General features: G+C 44.2%; 1 protein-coding gene across 9 annotated transcripts in view; it reads right to left on the minus strand.

The window, feature by feature from the left end:
* bach2b (BTB and CNC homology 1, basic leucine zipper transcription factor 2b) overlaps window positions 1-20,708 on the minus strand; it is a 388,463-nt gene that overhangs the window by 26,444 nt on the left and 341,311 nt on the right. For all 9 annotated transcript variants that reach the window (XM_070885374.1, XM_070885377.1, XM_070885375.1 and 6 more), the window contains one exon: window positions 12,293-13,831. In XM_070885374.1, the coding sequence (XP_070741475.1) occupies window positions 12,293-13,831 (1,539 nt within the window). The remainder of the gene's footprint in view (window positions 1-12,292; window positions 13,832-20,708) is intronic.

Consider the following 20,708-nt stretch of genomic DNA (forward strand, 5'->3'; position numbering starts at 1 on the left):
TTCCACAGATTCACGATCCTCTGAAAGAAAAAATTCCTTCTCATCTCCATTTTAAATGGGCGACCCCTTATTCTGAAACTATGCCCCCTAGTTCTAGATTCCCCAGGAGGTGAAACATCCTCTCTGCATCTACCCTGTCAAGCCCCCTCATAATCTTATACGTTTCAATAAGATCACCTCTCATTCTTCTAAACTCCAATGAGTATAGGCCCAACCTGCTCAACCTTTCTTCATAAGACAGCCCCTTCATCTCAGGAATCAACCTAATGAACCTTCTCTGAATTGACTCCAATGCAAGTATATCCCTCCTTAAATAAGGAGACCAAAACTTTATGCAGTACTCCAAGTGTGGTCTCACCAATGCCCTGTACAATTGCAGCAGGACTTCTCTACTTTTATACTCTATCCCCCTTGCAATAAAGGCAAACATTCCATTTACTTTCCTAATTACTTGTTGTACCTGCATGCTAACTTTTTGTGTTTCATGTACAAGGACCCCCAGATCCCTTTGTACCGCAGCATTTTGTAATCCTTCTACATTTAAATAATAATTTGCTTTTTTATTTTTCCTACCAAAATGGATAACCTTACATTTTCCAACATTATACTCCATCTGCCAAATGTTTGCCCACTCACTTAGCAGATTCCCTTTGCAGATTTTTTGCATCCTCCTCACAACTTGCTTTCCCATTTATCTTTGTATCATCAGCAAATTTGGCTACATTACACTTGGTCCCGTCATCAAAGTCATTAATATAGCTTGTAAATAGTTGAGGTGCCAGCACTGATCCCTGTGGCACCCCACTAGTTACAGTTTGCCAACCTGAAAATTACCCATTTATCACGACTCTCTGTTTTCTGTTAGTTAGCCTATCCTCAATCCATGCTAATATATTAACCCAACCTCGTGAGCTCTTATCGTGTACAGTAACCTTTTATTTGGCAATTTATCGAATGCCTTCTGAAAATCCAAATACACTACATCTACCGTTCCCCTTTATCCACCCTGCTCGTTACATCCTCAAAGAACTCCAGCAGATTTGTCAAACATGATTTACCTTTCATAAAACCATGCTGACTCTGCTTGACTGTATTATGCTTTTCTAACTGTCCTGCTATTACTTCCTTAATAATGGACTCTAGTATTTTCCCAATGACAGATGTTAGGCTAACTGATCTATAGTTTCCTGCTTTCTGTCTCACTCCTTTCTTAAATAGGGGCGTTACATTTGCGGTTTTTCAATCCGCTGGGGCCTCTCCAGATTCCAGGTAATTTTGGTAGATGCATCCACTATCCCTGTATCCACTTTTTTTTAAGACCCGAGGATGCAGGCCATCAGATCCAGGGACTTGTCCACCTTTAGTCCCATTATTTTATCTAGTACTTTTTCTCTAGTGATAGTGATTGTTTTAAGTTCCCCCCTCCCTATAGCCCATTAATTTATTATTGGGATGCTTTTAGTGTCTCAATCTCAGCCATTTCCCTGTTTCCCATTATTAATTCACCAGGCTCATCCTCTAAGGGACCAACGTTTACATTAGCTACTCTCTTCCTTTTTATATACCTGTAGAAGCTCTTACTGTTTGTTTTTATATTTCTTGCTAGTTTTCTCTCATAATCTATCTTCTCTCTCTTTATTTTTTTTTAGTCGTCTTTTGCTGCTTTCTAAAGATTTCCCAATCTCTGGCCTACTACTAACCTTAGTTAGGCATGGATGGTTCATCCTTCTCAAGAGTCTGTCTTTCTCACTGGAATACATCTTTACTGAGAGTTATAAAATATCTCCTTAAATGTTTGCCACTTCTTATCTACCGTTTTACCCTTTAATCTATTTACCAGTCCACTTTAGCCAACTGTGCCTTCATAACTTTGTAATTGCCTTTATTTAAGTTCAGGACACTAGTTTGACACACAACTTTCTCTCCCTCCAACTGAACTTGAAATTCTACTATGCTATGATCCCTAGAGGATCCTTTACTATGAGGTTATTAATTAATCCTCTCTCATTACACAGTACCAGATCTAAAATAGCCTGCTCCCTGTTTGGTTCCGCAATGTATTTTTCTAAGAAATCATCCCGAATACACTCCATGAATTCTTCCTCAAGGTTATCTTTGTCAATTTGATTTATCCAATCAATACGAGGATTAAAATCGCCCATGGTTATTGCAGTACCTTTCTTACAAGCCTCCATTATTTCCTGATTTATACTCTGTCCTACAGTGTAGCTACTTTTTGGGGGCCTATATACTACTACCACCAGTGACTTCTTTCCCTTATTTCTATCTCCGCCCAAATTGACTCTACACTTTGATCCTCTGAGCCAATATCATTTCTCGCTACTGCACTGATCGCATCCTTTATTAACAGAGCTACCACACCTCCTTTTCCTTTCTGCCTATCCTTCCGAAATGTCAAATACCCCTGAATATTCAGTTCCCAGCCTTGGTCACCTTGCAACCACATCTCTGTAATGGCTATCAGATCATACCCATTTATTTCTATTTGTGCTGTCAACTCATCTATCTTGTTACAAATGCTGCTTACATTCAGATAAAGAGCTTTTAATTTTGTCTTTGTACCATTTTTCCCCACTCTGATTTCACTTTCTGATGCACTCTTATGTGTATATGCTCTGTCCCTTCTTGTCACACTCTGGTTATCATTACCCCTATCGCTACTCTGCACTATTGCCTCCTCCTTTCTCTTTGACTTTTTACATTTCCCCTCACCTGAACCCTCCCCCCCCACTATTTTCTTTCAATCATAATACAGTCCAAACCTCAAACCTCCAACCAAGCTGGTCAGTTCTCAGTGCTGTTGATTCTTTGGCTAATCATGTTTCAAGGCCAATTGATTTTAGGTGAGGTAGGCGAGTTATTGTGGTATGACACTGCACTGCACCTGACCATGGGTTCTAAGTTATGAGGATTTAGGGCTCCATGTTAGGAAATAATGGGCCTGAAATTACAATCGGCCTGCTCTGCCAGTGGAATGGGACTTACATGTGCCCAGGCGCAAAGGCGTACACCTTGTCCCAAGTCCCAGAGATGGATTTATCCGAATACTCAGGATGGCCCGCCTTGAAGGGGGCACCATTATGCCGTTCCAATGATAAAAGTGAACACACAGTTTAATACAGTTTAATAGAGCCAATTGAATGTTGTGTGGCACAGTGGGTCCTGAGCTGCCAGGAACATGAACATGTCACACCAAGGTAGGTGCCAAGTCGAGGTCTAGTGTGTAGCAGGATATAAGACTGGTAGGTATGCTGGCGAACTGTTTTATTTGCCTTTGAAGATAGGGAAAATACTCTGCATAACTTAGTTCAGGTGCTTAAATGGTTTGGGTAGAGTCTATGATAAAGTGGATTGTACATGGTCTGTGGAAGAAACAAGCTTAATGGGCTGGCTGGCTTTACCTAATTGTATGTTTTGTTATGTTCCAAGAAAGACGGTTACAGTTTAATTTAAAGTAGGAAACTGTAGTGATTTATGAAGCTTCAGATTATTTGGAAGTCAGCACACTAAACTAGTTGTAATGAATTCCTACTTTTAGATGTCGCTGGCTGTACTTGGGAGACATTTTACTGACAATTTCCTATTATGTCTTGGTTAGAAGTACTAGTCTACTATCAGCATAAAATTTGGAAAACTGAGGTAGAATGGAAACAAAGGTTTGTGTGAACAGTGAATTATAATCGCATTGGAAAAAGCTAGCAACACTTTCATAATTACCTGCAATCAGAAGTTATTTACATGATATTTTGATTTTAATACAATGACCAAGTAAATTAACCATCAGGATCCCAAATAGCATGATGAGCAATTTTTGGCTGAATTTTCTATACTGTAAAAGCATTTGGCCCCTTTTCAGATAAGCTCAGGTTCAAAGTGGTGCCATCAGCAATGGGTAGACTACAAAACATGGATTCACTAATGCAGATTGGTGGATATTGTGAAGTCTGGAATAAAAAAGCATTCGATATCAACCATCCTGGTTAATGTGATGATATATTAAGAATTTTTTTTAAAAGATCAAAATATTTTACTTCCGACAACAATTGTGCTATTAAATCAGGACTTGCAATACAATTCGGTGTCTGAAACTATCAAGAATATTATGATCACAGATTAACAGCAATAACCAATTAAACATCAAAGCTGGTTGTACTCATCAGTTATTAATAAAGCAATATTATAAATTATGTAAAATACAGAAAAGAGACTGAAAGACCAATCCCCATAGACACTGCTCAATATATTAACAGTTTCCTTCCTCCTCCACAGTGTATTATTTTCAACCTTGCTTGCTGCTATTTTTAATACCTCATTCTCCTCTGAGGCTATTGATATTCACTGTGTTTATTTATAGCGCAACGGAAATAATGACTTTCTTGGTTAAAAACGCACGCAAGCTTTTTTTAAAAATTCAGGCTTTCATTCAGTATGTGCAAGTTAGCCCTGTACTAAATGAGGTTTAGGCATGTGAAGCTGATCCCCATCCATTAAACATCTGCAGCATATATCATTATATTATATTGTACCAGATTAGGGATGTTAATTTTCCTTTGGCAATTTTACGATCTAAATGTAAAATAGAAAATGTTAGCAGAAATCTTCTGGTAGGTTTTATTCACAGACACCCTTTGAAAAAAAAATTCTCTTTTACATATAAATCAACCAAATAGTTAAAGCAAAAAAAAAAATCTCTTTTCAGGGAATTTTTCACAGTATAATTGAGAGGATGGACACACGAACTGTTCCCAGAGATCTGCCAATGCCACTCTTTAGCTTACCTCTAGGCAGTGCATGACAGAGAGGCAGGCTGACTTGTCAATCTGCTTTTTCCTCTCTCTGTGGAGAACTGTTTCACCTCAGCACATCATCGATCCTAGACCACAAGGCTGAAATTAGAAGCACTGCGAGGGAGATTGAGGTCTCCCACCTGATGGAAGCAGGGCAGTAGCGTCCTGAAAGAACGGGAAGAACTAACCGCTCCGTTTCCACCATCGTTATTTTGTCAGAGTATTTGGAATAGACGACCCTGAATGCCGCCTAAAGCAAGCGCAATGCTAAGTTAGGTGTTCAAATCTGGTCCTGTGACGAAGCATATTCCGTGCACACTCTGCCTATTACCAGCTGGTGGTCCGGCCGATAAAGAATCCAATGGCTCCTTCAGGCTCCACAAAAATAAACTGTACTTCTGCCACACTGAGCACTCCCTCTTGAGAACAAACCTACCCACTCCCGCCGCCCACACCACAATTTCCTACATTACAACAACAGCGACTACACTTCAAAAGTATTTCATTAGCCGAAACGCACTTTGGGACATCCTGAGGTTGTGAAAGGTGCTATATAAATTGCAAGTTCTTTCTTCAAGACCCTCCTTGAAACCCACTACTTTGAGCAAACATTATTCACCCCTTCTAATATCTGCTTCTTTGGCTTATTGTCAATTTTAGTCTGATTACTTTTCTGTGAAGCGTGACAGGACATTTTTTTTACAATAAAGTCGTTTTATGAATGTAAGTTGTTAAAACCCAAATATTTAATCATAATTCTTCTTAATATCTCCTTCCTTAGGTCAGTGCATTTTCTGATTACACCTCTGTAGAGCACTTTGGGAAGTTTTTCTATATTAAAGGTGCTAAATAAATGCAAGTTGTTGTTGAGGTGCTTTTCTTTGCATGCAAAAATGACAATCTAAAGAACTAGGACAAAGTGCAGTATAATTATATGTGGATGATATAAGTATTGCTGTTGTCAGTGCCCATCAACTACTTTAATTCCAATTTAGGTTAAACTTTTTGGACATTCTCAGGAAACACTATTTAAAGCATGCAGACTTCCTGCAATCATTATCATCATAAACAGTCTCTCAAAATCGAGGAAGATTTGCTTCCACCTAAAAGTGAGTTCTCAGGTGACTGTACAGTCCAATGCGGGAATTACAGTTTCTGTCACAGGTGGGACAGACAGTGGTTAAAGGAAAGGGTGAGTGGGGAGCCTGGTTTGCCACTGTCTTGATTTCTTCATGCTCTCGGCGATGGGACTCGAGGTGCTCACCGCCCTCCTGGATGCTCTTCCTCCACTTTGGGCGGTCTTGGGCCAGGGATTCCCAGGTGCCAGTGGGGATGTTGCACTTTATCAAGGAGCTTTGAGAGTATCCTTGAAACGTTTCCTCTGCCCACCTGGGGCTTGTTTGACGTGTAGGAGTTCCGAGTAGAGAGCTTGCTTTGGGAGTCTCGTGTCGGGCATGCCGACGATGTGGCCCGCCCAACAGAGCTGGTCGAGTGTGGTCAGTGCTTCGATCTGGGAATGTTGGCCTGAGCGAGAACACAGACGTTGGTGCATCTATCCTCTCAGTGGATTTCCAGGATCTTGCGGAGACATCTTTGGTGCTATTTCTACAGGGCTTTGAGATGTCTGCTATATATAGTCCACGTCTCTGAGCCATATAGGAGGCCGGGTATCACTACTGCCCTGTAGACCATAAGCTTGGTGCCAGATTTGAGGTCCTGGTCTTCACTCTCTTCCTCAGGCGACCGAAGGCTGTGCTGGCACACTGGAGGCGGTGTTGGACCTCCTTATCGATGTCTGCCCTTGCTGATAATAGGCTCCTGAGGTATGGAAAATGGTCCACGTTGTCCAAGGCCGCGTCGTAGATTTTGATAACCGGGGGTCAGTGCTGTGTGGTGGGGTCAGGCTGGTGGAGGACCTTTGTCTTACGGATGTTTAGTGTAAGGCCCATGCTTTCGTATGCCTCAGTGAAGGTGTTGATAATGGCTTGGAGTTAGGCCTCTGAGTGTGTGCAGACGCAAGCGTCGTCCGTGTACTGTAGTTCAATGACAGAGGATGGGACAACCTTGGATCTAGCCTGGAGGCAGCGAAGGTTGAACAGGTTCCCATTGGTTCTGTAGTTTAGTTCCACTCCAGCGGGGAGCTTGTTGAGAGTGAGATGTAGCATTGCAGCAAGGAAGATCGAGAAGAGCGTTGGTGCGATGACGCAGCCCTGCTTGACCCCGGTCTGGACGTGGAATTGGTCTGTGGTGGATCCGTTGGTCAGAATCACGGCTTGCATGTCATCGTGGAGAAGGCGGAGGATGGTGACAAACTTTTGGGAGCATCCAAAACAGAAAAGAACGCTCCATAGTCCCTCACAGTTGAAAGTGTCAAAGGTCTTTGCGAGGTAAAAGGCCATATACAAGGGTTGATGCTGTTCCCTGCATTTCTCTTGTAGTTGTTGTGCGGTGAAGATCATGTGAATGAACTTCAGCAATTGTACATCCCTGTCTGGAGTAAAAATAAAACGGGGAAGGTGGCTCAATCGTGGCTAACAAGGGAAATTAGGGATAGTGTTAAATCATCGGAAGAGGCATATAAATTGGCCAGAAAAAGCAGCAAACCTGAGGACTGGGAGAAATTTAGAATTCAGCAGAGGAGGACAAAGGGTTTAATTAAGAGGGGGAAAATAGAGTACGAGAAGCTGCTAGCCGGGAACATAAAAACTGACTGCAAAAGTTTCTATAGATACGTGAAGAGAAAAAGATTCGTGAAGACAAACATAGGTCCCTTGCAGTCGGAGTCAGGTGAATTTATAATGGGGAACAAAGAAATGGCAGACCAATTGAACAAATACTTTGGTTCTGTCTTCACGAAGGAAGACATAAATAACCTTCCGAAAGTACAAGGGGACCGAGGGTCGAGTGACAAGGAGGAACTGAAGGAAATCCTTATTAGGTGGGAAATTGTGTTAGGGAAATTGATGGGATTGAAGGCCGATGAATCCCGGGATCCTAATAGTCTGCATCCCAGAGTACTTATGGAAGTGGCCCTCGAAATAGTGGATGCATTGGTGATCATTTTCCAACAGTCTATTGACTCTGGACCAGTTCCTATGGACTGGAGGGTAGCTAATTTAACACCACTTTTTTAAAAAGGAGGGAGAGAGAAAATGGATAATTATAGATCGGTTAGCCTGACATCAATAGTGGGGAAAATGTTGGAATCAATTATTAAAGATGAAATAGCAGCGCATTTGGAAAGCAGTGACAGGATCGGTCCAAGTCAGCATGGATTTATGAAAGGAAAATCATGCTTGACAAATCTTCTAGAATTTTTTGAGGATGTAACTAGTAGAGTGGACAAGGGAGAACCAGTGGATATGGTGTATCTGGACTTTCAAAAGGCTTTTGACAAGGTCCCACACAAGAGATTAGTGTGCAAAATCAAAGCACATGGTATTGGGGGTAATGTACTGATGTGGATAGAGAATTGGTTGGCAGACAGGAAGCAGAGAGTCGGGATAAACGAGTCCTTTTCAGAATGGCAGGCAGTGACTAGTGGAGTGCCGCAGGGCTCAGTGCTGGGACCCCAGCTCTTTACAATATATATATATCAATGATTTGAGTGTAATATCTCCAAGTTTGCAGATGACACTAAACTGGGTGGCGGTGTGAGCTGTGAGGAGGACGCTAAGAGGCTGCAGGGTGACTTAAGACAGTTTAGGTGAGTGGGCAAATGCATGGCAGATGCAATATAATGTGGATAAATGTGAGGTTATCCACTTTGGGGGCAAAAACGCGAAGACAGAATATTATCTGAATGGTGGCAGATTAGGAAAAGGGGCGGTGCAACGAGACCTGGGTGTCATGATTCATCAGTCATTGAAAGTTGGCATACAGGTGCAGCAGGCGGTAAAGAAGGCAAATGGTATGTTGTCCTTCATAGCTAGGGGATTTGAGTATAGGAGCAGGGAGGTCTTGCTGCAGTTGTACAGGGCCTTGGTGAGGCCTCACCTGAATATTGTGTTCAATTTTGGTCTCCTAATCTGAGGAAGGACGTTCTTGCTATTGAAGGAGTGCAGCGAAGGTTCACCAGATGGATTCCCGGGATGGCCGGACTGACATATGAGGAGAGACTGGATCAACTGGGCCTTTATACATTGGAGTTTCGAAGGATGAGAGGGGATCTCATAGAAACATACAAGATCCTGACGCGACGGGACAGGTTCGATGCGGGTTGATTATTTCCGATGTCAGGGAAGTCCAGAACCAGGGGACACAGTCTTAGGATAAGGGATAAGCCATTTAGGACTGAGATGAGAAGAAACTTCTTCACTCAGAGTGTTGTTAACCTGTGGAATTCCCTGCCGCAGAGAGTTGTTGATGCCAGTTCATTGGATATATTCAAGAGGGAGTTAGATATAGCCCTTACGGCTAAAGGGATCAAGGGGTATGGAGAGAAAGCAGGAAAGGGGTATTGAGGGAATGATCAGCCATGATCTTATCGAATGGTGGTGCAGGCTCGAAGGGCCGAATGGTCTACTCCTGCACCTATTTTCTATGTTCCTATGTCCATTGTACCCCTTCGTGGACGGAATCCGCATTGCGACTCTGAGAGGAGCTCTTCAGCCACGGGGAGAAGACGATTGAGGATTCTTGCGATGAATTTCCCAGTGGCTGATGACTTTCCCAGATGCGTCTGCAGTTACCGTAGTCGGACCTGTCCCCTTTTTTGAAGATGGTCAAGATTACGGCATCTCTGAGATCTCCCGGCATGTTCTCCTCCTTCCAGATAAGAGAGATGAGGTAATGCATTCATGCTAATAGTGCTTCTCCGCCATACTTTTGTGCCTCTGCGGGGACTCCTGAGACCTTGTTGTTCTTGGCCTTTTCTACCTCGTGCAGGGCTGGGGTTTTGCTGAGATGGTGGCGGGTAGCATGCTGCAGGATGGAGTCGAGGACACTCGCATCGAAGGCAGAGTCTCGGTTAAGGAGATCTTTGAAGTGCTCCTTCCAGCGGGCACTGACTGCTTCGGTGTCCTTAATGAGTGCCTCTCCGTTCTTGGCCAGCAGTGGGGTGGGGCCTTGGGTGCTTTGGCCATGGGTAGTCTTGACTGCGCTGAAGAATCCTCGCACGTTGTGGTTGTCGGCCAGCTGCTGGATCTCCTGTGCTTTGTCCACTCACTGTCTATTCTTGAGGTCACAGGTTTTTTGTTGGATCTCGGCCTTCAGCCTTCAGCTGCTTTCTTGCCCTCGAGTTGTGTTGCTGCTTTCAGTTCAGAAATGCCTTGCGCTTGCGGCTTATTAGTTCCTGGATCTCTTGCTTGTTCTCGCCAAACCAGTCTTGGTGTTTCCTGGTCAACTGACCGAGCGTCTCTTCACAGCGCTGGTTGTGGAAGCCTCGAGGGCAGACCAGGCGTTGTGGGCACTCTGCGTCTTGGGGTCATCGAGGGTCGCCAGGTTGGCAGTGAGGTGCTGGTTGTATTGGGCTTTCTTAACTGGGTCTTTGAGTGCCCCAACGTTGATTTTCCTGCAACATTGTTTCTGTTACCATCCCTGTTTTGGGGCTGTATTGATGTTAATGACGGAGCGGATTAGACGGTGGTCTGTTCAGCAGTCATCAGCTCCTGTCATGGCGCGGGTGATACACCCATCCTTGCGGTTCCTCGCGCGGATGATGACGTAGTCAAGCAGATGCCAGTGCTTAGAGGGAGGGTGTTGCCATGATGCCTTGTACATTTCCTTCTGGGAGAACAAGGTGTTGGTGATGACAAGGTCATGTTCTAGGCATTTTGTCAGGTGTAGAGTACCGCTGGAGTTAGTTTTCTCTACCCCCTCTCTGCCAATCATGCCTCCCCAGAGGTCTGTGTCCTTACCGACTCTGGCAATGAAGTCGCCAAGGAGGATCAGTTTGTCGTCCGTAGGGACTGGGGATGGGGATTGTTCTAGGCTGGAGTAGAATTCCTCTTTGGTCTCATCTGTTGTGTCAAGTGTTGGGGCGTACACGCTGATGACTGTGGCCCACTGGTTCCGGGCTAGGTGAGCCGGAGAGTCATGAGGCGTTCGCTTATTCCGAAGGGGGAGTCTCTGAGATGGCCCACCAGCTCATTCTTGATGGTGAAGCCAGCTCCATGGAGGTGGCATTCTTCTTCTGGTTTGCCTTTCCAGAAGAAGGTGCAACCACCACCTTGTTCTTTGAGCTGGCCTTCCCCTACCCTCCGAGTCTCACTTAGGGCGGCGATGTCAACGTCGAAGCGTCTGAGTTCCCGGGCAACGATAGCGGTGTGGCGTTCCGGTCTGTTGCTGTTGGGGCTGTCCATGAGCATCCTGATGTTCCAGGTCCTGAACTTCATTTTGAAGGGTAGAAGATGCCTGTGCGTGAGTGCTTTTAACGTGGGGTGGTCGTTGCACACCGGCTACCACACGGGCTTCGCAGGGCAGGGTCTTGGTCCAGTGGCAAGGGGTCCGAGACGACTGGAGACCAGGCTTAATTGTATGGGCCTAGTTGCTTATGGTGGGATGTGAGTCTTAAGCTCGGCACTGGGCAGCACCTTCAGGAGAGGTGGTGGGAGATCTGAGATGTGATGAGGGTTGGGGATGAGACACGCCGGGGCCCTGCTCCATTTTAGCTTCTCGAAGGGTCGTGAGAGAAGTCAGAGCGGCCACCGCCATTCCCTTTGGCCAGCACAGAGCCGGCCTCGGCGGCGACCTCATAGCTTCTCCAGGCTGAGCAATACTGTACAGTGCACTAACTGGAAGTTTCAGACAGATTGAAAACAGTCTGAAAGGTGTACCAAATTCTATATTTATGAATTATTTAACCATGTTGTAATTGTGATAATTATTCAAGTATTTGTTTAATTGATTATTTATTTGACCTTTATTCATGGGTTATGTTTTGAGTAGGTTTCTCCCCTTTTCCTATAATTTTCATCCTCTTCGTTATCCACCTGACCTGGCATCCTGTAGCCAGCTGCTGGAGGTGCCAAGAAACACCCAGACGTGACTGTCCTCTATAGGGTCAAAATAACTGTCCATGATGACATGGCACGAATACTCAACGTGCTCAAAATGGTATGAATGCTTAACGTTCTCATACCAACCTCCGCTCTCCACGTTAACCCTCATAAAATAAATGGGTTATTGTTTTCATTATAAAGTGGAGACAGGAATTTGGTGCGCATGCGTTTATAGGTTTCTGCAATAACATTGTAAGGGTCATTTCTATCCTTATAATTTTCCCTCCTCCTCTACTGGAAAGCATCACAATTTATATTGGTCCCGTCCTGCTCAGCATGGTTCAGATCAGGAACTAAGTATAGCAGGACTCAAACTCATGCCCATCATCACTCCATGACACTGAACATTAGCACACTGGCACTTGGCACCATCACACACACCCAATCCAGCAACATTGGCAGTATTTTCCTTAAGTGTGACAATCCTAGGAAAGATTAATTCATAATTGGAAAAGTATTTTATTAGAAACATTGCTACTATACCTCATGTCCTCGCTCCCGAGCTGAGCACGATTCACTGTCCCCTTCTGAAAAGGATCCAGATTCATCGCTGGAGTTGGTGACATAGGATTGCTCGCATTTTAATGGTGGCTTACACTGACTGTACATTGCATCTCCCATCATGCCGAGCTCTTGCTGTTCTGCAGATAGGAAGCGTGTTCCTTGTGAGCAGGGAGAGGTGGACAACTCAAACTGGGGCAAACTGCAAGGAGAACTACCGCTTCCATCTTCAGGAAAGGAGTAGGAGGAGCAGGAACTTGAGGTTCTGGTCCTGGTCTCAGATGGAGGGGACCGGGGGCACACTTTAATTGGCACTGGGCAGCTGGTGTTACAGGTAGGTCGAATTCTACACGAACTCAATGGCAATAAAGGCTCCATTGAAAGTCCAGTAGAAGCACAAGTCTGTGAACATGGAAGTGACTGGCTAGTACCACTCCACAAACCCTTTGGCACGTGCTCAGTAAGTTCGTTCTCAAGTGAACTCCCACCAGGATATGAATGTGCAGCAGAAGTTTTCATCCTGTCCAAGGTACCAGAAGAAAATATTACACTCTTTCTGTCCGATTCCAGTTCTTGTTTGCAAGTCACTTCACAAGGTGGTCCTGTCAGTGAAGATCCAACAGTAAAGGTACTGTTATCTTTCTGAGGTGTGCAGGACAGTCCATAGTTCTCCCTATAAGGCCTGTATTCTGTTTTGAGGTCACCCTGAGTCATTCCCTCTTCAAGGGAACAAGATGTTCTGGTGTCTAAAGGTTGTTGCAGTGGACTTTGTCTCTCAGTAGATTCTATATCAGGTTTTTCAGTGAACCTTGAACAAGGGGGTGTTCTACTTTTAGGTCTATCAACACACATTGGACTCATCTGCTTAATATTAATTTCCTTATCTGTAATTGCATGCTCTGTTGTATCAGTTTCATCTCCAGACAAGCACTGGATAGCCTTTTCTCCTGCAGTTTCTGGTGCGTGTGGTTCAATTTTTACCTGTGCCTTGCTAGATCCTTCAGTTTGGGCACGGACTGGCCAGTCTTCTTTAAATGTGCTTGGAAAACCTGAGGTACTAGTATGTTGTGTGCTATTGAAGTGCTTGGTGCAAGCAAGCTGGTATTTCCGGTATTTTGGGCAACGTCCCATATCATCATTTGATGCAACAGGGATGGATATCACAGCTGGTTCTTTCTCAGATAGCCTGGGAGATGCTTCAAACCCAAGGGTCTCGTCACATTTTCCTTCCTTAGAGCAGGTAATCTTATGAGTCTCAGATTGCATGTGTTCTTCCTCACCTTCGGAATTACCATCTTCTTGTGCATCGGATTGTTGGAAAGTTGACATTTTGGTGTAGAGGAATAAACCATCTTTCTCATTAAAGAGCTGGGCCTCAAGGAAGCGAAAGCAGGAGTCCTCCAGATTGTGCATGTGCAGGACCTCAGCACAATGCATGACCTCTTGGATGTTGTCTCTGCTGAGTAATAGCTTAGCAGTGTAGGCAAACTGCAACAATGGGCTAAATCCTCTGGCGGTGACCTGCAAAAACAGGGAAATTGCCAGCATTACCATCAGCAGTGCTATTGTCCAAAATACCTCAAGTGTAGTTAGGTTTTCTGACAGTTCTAATGGTCATTAACAAATACTGAAAAATGCTAGTTAATCTTTTATTGGGTCAGCACTGAACATTCCGTACTTAATATTTACTTTGGAAAGCAGGAACTCTGCATGTTGGTACACTACAAATGAAAGGGCTTTCACTTCTAAAATGCCACCTGCATGTCAGCAAAATGATGCAAAATTGTCAAAGTATTTCAAATCATTAAGTTTATCAGACAACAATATTACTGAAGAGTTGCTTCAGAGCTACAGTGTGCTTAGTTCAGTACCCTGCAATAAAACATCATGACTCAGACAGAAGGCTGGGAGTTCCAATCTACCTCAAATGGTTATTCAAAATTTGCCTGGTCTCCCTGGGGAGTTTTCACTAACATAGAAACATAGAAAATAGGTGCAAGAGCAGGCCATTCGGCCCTTTGAGCCTGCACCGCCATTCAATATGATCATGTTTGATCATTCCAACCTTAGTACCCCAGCCCAGCCTTCTCTCCATACCCCTGATCCCTTCAGCTGTAAGGGCCACATCTAACTCCCTTTTCAATATGTCCAACAAACTGGACTCAACAACTTTCTCTGGCAGAGAATTCCACAGGTTCACAACTCTCTGGGTGAAAAAGTTTCTCCTCATCTCGGTCCTATATGGCTTACCCCTTATCCTTAGACTGTGTCCCCTGATTCTGGGCTTCCCCAACAATGGGAACATTCTTCCTGCATCTAACCTGACCAGTCCCATCAGAATTTTATATGTTTCTATGAGATCCCCTCTCATTCTTCTAAATTCCAGGAAATACAGGCCCAGCCGATCCAGTCATTCTTCATATGCCAGTCCTGCCATCCCAGGAATCAGTCTAGTGAACCTTTGTTGCACTCCCTCAATAGCAAGAACGTCATTCCTCAGATTAGGAGACCAAAACTGAACACAATATTCCAGGTGAAGCCTCACCAAGGCTGTGTACAGCTGCAGCAAGACCTCCCTGCTCATATACTCAAATCCCCTAGCTATGAAGGCCAACATGCCAGTTGCCTTCTTCACCGCCTGCTGCACCTGCATGCCAACCTTCAATGACTGATGTACCATGACACCCAGGTCTCGTTGCACCTCCCCTTTTCCTAATCTGCCGCCATTCAGATAATATTCTGCCTTCGTGTTTTTGCCATCAAAGTGGATAACCTCACATTTATCCACATTATATTGCATCTGCCATGCATTTGCCCACTCACCTACCCTGTCCAAGTCACCCTGCAGCCTCTTAGCATCGTCCTCACAGCTCACACCACCACCCAGCTTAGTGTCATCTGCAAACTTGGAGATATTACTTTCAATTCCTTCATCTAAATCATTGATGTGTATTGTAAATAGCTGGGGGCCCAGCACTGAGCCCTGCGGCACTCCACTGGTCACTGCCTGCCATTCTGAAAAGGACTCGTTTATTCCGACTCTCTGCTTCCTGTCTGCCAACCAGTTCTTTATCCATGTCAACACAGTACCCCCAATACCATGTGCTTTGATTTTGCACACCAATCTCTTGTGTGGGATATTGTCAAAAGCCTTTTGAAAGTCCAAATACACCACATCGACTGGTTCTCCCTTGTCCATTCTACTAGTTACATCCTCAAAAAATTCTAGATGATTTGCCAAGCATGATTTCCCTTTCATAAATCCATGCTGACTTGGACCGATCCTGTCACTGCTTTCCAAATGCGCTGCTATTTTATCTTTAATAATTGATTCCAACATTTTTCCCACTACTGCTGTCAGGCTAACCGGTCTATAATTCCCCATTTTCTCTCTCCCTTCTTTTTTAAAAAGTGCTGTTACATTAGCTACGCTCCAGTCCATAGGAACTGATCCAGAGTCGATAGACTGTTAGAAAATGATCACCAATGCATCCACTATTTCTAGGACCACTTCCTTAAGTACTCTGGGATGCAGACTATCAGGCCCTGGAGATTTATCGGCTTTCAATCCCATCAATTTCCCTACCACAATTTCCTGACTAAGAAGGATTTCCTTCAGTTCCTCCTTCTCGCTAGACTCTCGGACCCCTAGTATTTCCGGAAGGTTATTTGTGTCTTCCTTTGTGAAGACAGAACCAAAGTATTTGTTCAATTGGTCTGCCATTTCTTTGTTCCCCATTATAAATTCACCTGATTCTGACTGCAAGGGACCTACGTTTGTCTTCACTAATCATTTTCTCTTCACAAAACTATAGAAGCTTTTGCAGTCAGTTTTTATGTTCCCAGCAAGCTTCCTCTCATACTCTATTTTCCCGCTCCTAATTAAACCCTTTGTCCTCCTCTGCTGAATTCTAAATTTCTCCCAGTACTCAGGTTTGTTGCTTTTTCTGGCCAAGTTATATGCCTCTTCCTTGGATTTAACACTATCCCTAATTTCCCTTGTTAGCCACGGTTGAGCTACCTTCCCTGTTTTATTTTTACTGCAGACATGGATGTACAATTGTTGAAGTTCATCCATGTGATGTTTAAATGTTTGCCATTGCCTATCCACCGTCAACCCTTTAAGTATCATTCGCCAGTCTATTCTAGCCAATTCACGTTTCATACCATCGAAGTTATCTTTCCTTAAGATCAGGAGCGTAGTCTCTGAATTAACTGTGTCACTCTCCATCTTAATGAAGAAATCTACTATATTATGGTCACTCTTCCCCAAGGGGCCTCGCACGACCAGATTGCTAATTAATCCTCTCTCGTTACACAAGATGCAGTCTAGGATGGCCTGCTCTCTAGTTGGTTCCTCGACATATTGGTCTAGAAAACCATCCCTTATACACTCCAGGAACGCCTCCTCCAAAGTATTTTGCTACCAGTTTGGTGAGCCCAATCAATATGTAGATTAAAGTCATCCATGATAACTGCTGTACCCTTATTGCATGCGTCCCTAATTTTTTGTTTGATGCCGTCCCCAACCTCCCTACTACTGTTTGGTGGTCTGTACACAACTCCCACTAATTTTTTCTGCCCTTTGATTTTTCACAGCTCTACCCATATAGATTCCACATCATCCAAGCTAATGTCCTTCCTTACTATTGCGTTAATCTCCTCTTTAACCAGTAATGCTACCCCACCTCCTTTTCCTTCCTGTCTATCCTTCCTGAATATTGAATACCCCGGATGTTGAGTTCCCAACCTTGGTTATCCTGGAGCCATGTCTCCGTAATCCCAATTCCACCATATCCGTTAACAGCTATCTGCGCAGTTAATTCATCCACCTTATTACGAATGTTCCTCGCATTGAGACTCAGAGCCTTCAGGCTTGTTTTTTTTGTCCTTTTAGAATTATGTTGTAATGTGGCCCTTTTTGATTTTTGCCTTTGATTTCTCTGCCCTCCACTCTTGCTTTTCTCCTTCCTACCTTTTGCTTCTGCCCCCTTTTTACTTCCCTCTGCCTCCCTGCATTGATTCCCATCCCCCTGCCATTTTAGTTTAAACCTTCCCCAACAGCACTCGCAAACAATCCGCCTAGGACATTGGTTCCGGTCCTGCCTAGGTGCAGACTGTTATGTTTGTACTGGTCCCATCTCCCCCAGAACCAGTTCCAATGTCCCAGGAATATGAATCCCTCCCTCTTGCATCATTCCTCAAGCCCGATATTCATCTTACTATCCTGCGATTCCTGCTCGGACTAGCACGTGGCACTGGTAGCAATCCTGAGATTACTACCTTTGAGGTCCTACTTTTTAATTTAACTCCTAACTCCCGAAATTCAGCTTGTAGGACCTCAGCCCCCTTTTTTTTTTTACCTATATCGTTGATACCTATGTGTACCACGAAAGCCCATTTGCTGAGGAGCTTTGTGAACTGACAGGGACATTGATGATTTTCAGCCCCATTATTTTGGTGATTTGATCATCATTATTTTCACGTCGTAGTGGAAGGATTTGCAGGCTGGTTAACCATCTGACGTTAACGCTCCTTCCATGGCCATAACCATCTTTATTCCAACTGACAGGGTGGTTAGTCCTATACGGCGGGAGGGTTTTATGGGCTCCCACAATCCATAGGATGAGGGGCAGCCACATCCACCGGACGCGAGTATACCGCTGGATGTCAAACCAGAATTCAAAAGCGAGCTCCGACTCCACTCGCCGGGAATGTCTGGAGTGGGGTTCGAACCTTGTACCTTCTAGCCCAGAGTCAAGAATGCTACCAGTGCGCCAAAGGCTCACTCCGGTGATTTGATAACAATGAGTATTTAGTTCAAGCCGAATTCCAGGACATAAAGCAATGCCCAGAATAAGAAGCATCTCCAACCTCCCTTTCCTCTCCAAAATCCTTGAATATGTTGCTCCATTGTCCAGCTCAGTGGAACTGCCCTCGCTTTGTTTCAATCTTACTGATCTAATTGTAGCTAGTGCATCTCTGCCAATGGTTTCTCTTCCCAGTCCCGCACTGTTACCTCAGGATTCCCCAAAAACCCATCCTTAGTCCCTCCTCCCCAAAAACCCATCCTTAGCCCTTCCTCCCCAAAAACCCATCCTTAGCCCCTCCTCCTCCTTATCTACATGCTGCTCCTTGGTGACATCATCCATAGGCATGGGGTCTTCTACATGTACACCGATGACACATTTTTGATTTTCACATATTTACATGCCTTGTATATATTTTTTTTAATGAGTTCTTCATTCAGTAACTGAATCATTTAAACCAAATCTTTATCAGTTACAAAGGTGGGTTTGGCACTTTCTCTTCAGGAGGCCCTGTAATATAACTTTAGGTCACATAACATTAAAGTTACTTCACCACATATCGGCACAATACATTTGGAATGCTGAAAACACTCAATGTATACAAGATAGAATAAATATGGTTATGTATCTTATGCTTTTAAAGAAGATAAAGGTGGATTAAGTTGATGGTAAGAACCTATCTGGACTGGAATAGTCTAAGCAACAGAAAGCAGGTGATGATAAATGGCGATGTTCTAGCATATGGCTTGGATAGGGAAGATTTACAGGATCCAGTCTGGGTAAATTAAATAATTAAACAGAGGAGCAGCAGCAGTCGTTTTTGTAAATTAACATAAAATCTTGCATATTGTTGTAAAATGTGAAACATATACCTAATGGATAAATTTTATTTTAAATGGCCAGTAAATTGTAGGATTGACAAAGCAAAACAAAACAGTGTAATGGGGGAAACAATACACTACTTAATGTCGAAAAAAGCTGTCTGGTGAGCTAGTCGGCACTGCAATTTGGTACTTAAGAATGCTATATTGCAAAAGACCCATGGAAGTATGGACACAATGGTCGCGATTGTGATGACCTTGGCAAGTCTGTGGCGGGCGACATCGGTGGCAGGTCCCGACCCCGCTGCTGCCTCCATCCCACTCTGAAATGAATTTCCCTTGATGGGCTTGTTAAGCCCACTCAGCAGGTTACCCGGGCCAATTAGAGGAATTGGGTCTGGTGACGTCATTCATGACGCGTCATCAGCCGGCTTCCTTAAAGGGACCATGTGCAAATTTATTTTACATTTGTGCTGTCAGTGTTCGACAACATTGAGGTGCTGCAAACACTGATAGAGGTGCACAAAGGCACATGGCTGCACCCAGGCTCTCCCATGACTTCCTCCATATGCTTATGGAGGGATTCACATCACACAGAGAGGTTCTCTCCCCTTCCCATGGGTGGAAGAAACTTCCCCAGGTGATTAACACATTGCAGAGGAGTGCACAAGCAGGGATGTGGTCAGGAGGACCTGGGTGCAATGCCACAAACATTTCAATGATCTCAGTAGATCACAAATCATTAGTACAAAGCCACACTCAACCTCATCCTGCTGTGCCTTTCATCACATCCCCATTACTCTGCCTTCCTTACCCTATTTCTGCACATCCTTACTTACACCAACTTACCTTAGACCTCCACCTATTCCTTTCTCTCTCCATCTATATTATCAGTTGCTCATTTCATTAGCCACCCGTCACACTCATCCTAGTGCAATCATACCAACTAACAACACACAAGGGTAGGCGCTTGGGTCTTTTATCCAATGTTCAAGTAAAGTTTCTGTTAATGTAGTGTCAAACATTGAAATCTTTATTTTCAACACTTTGCGTTCTTGGACAGATTTGTGTACACTTTTGCAAATGACTTAGCGAGGTGCAGTGAATGGTGAGACATAAGGGTACACCCCGCAATGGTCATGAGTGTAAAAGGAATGGGGGGCTTGTGCATTTTAGGGATGTTTTATGGTGTTGGTGTGGGGTGGTGCCAACCTGGCACATCATGTAGCAGGCATGAGTGTACAGCATCAAGTGACCTAAATCTGGCCATGATGAAGCCATCCCTGGCCTCCCAGGCAGCAATGTGCTCGGGTGCTGATGTGCAGCATCAGTTGATTGTTGTTTGTGCTGCTCGTGTTGGGGCTGATCGTGGTGGGATTCTGAGGACCAAGGTGATAGAGTTTAAAGGACACACATGCTGATGGAATAGATGACAGGTAAAGTAGAGACAACAGAAGCAATCTGCCAATGGTGAGAAGAGTAATGAGGTCGGACTGGATGGAGACTTGTGTAAAAACTTGCAGTATGGTGAATCTGTTGTGGAAATGCAGTGAGGAAGAGCTTGTGGCTGAAAGAAGATATCTCTAAGGTGGAAGCTTTTACTGTACATTTGAAGCTGTCAACTCAACAGCTGATTCAGTGGCCACTGAACTCCCGCCTCAGCTTGTCAGACGTGGTCCACGACCAGTGTGGACCCCCTGGGCGAGCTGTCAAATGCAAAAGGTAAGCTGAAAATAATTCTTAAGTGGCTCTAAACAAGCCACTAAT

The sequence above is a fragment of the Pristiophorus japonicus genome, chromosome 7, assembly GCF_044704955.1.
Source record: "Pristiophorus japonicus isolate sPriJap1 chromosome 7, sPriJap1.hap1, whole genome shotgun sequence".
Lineage (NCBI taxonomy): Eukaryota > Metazoa > Chordata > Chondrichthyes > Pristiophoridae > Pristiophorus > Pristiophorus japonicus.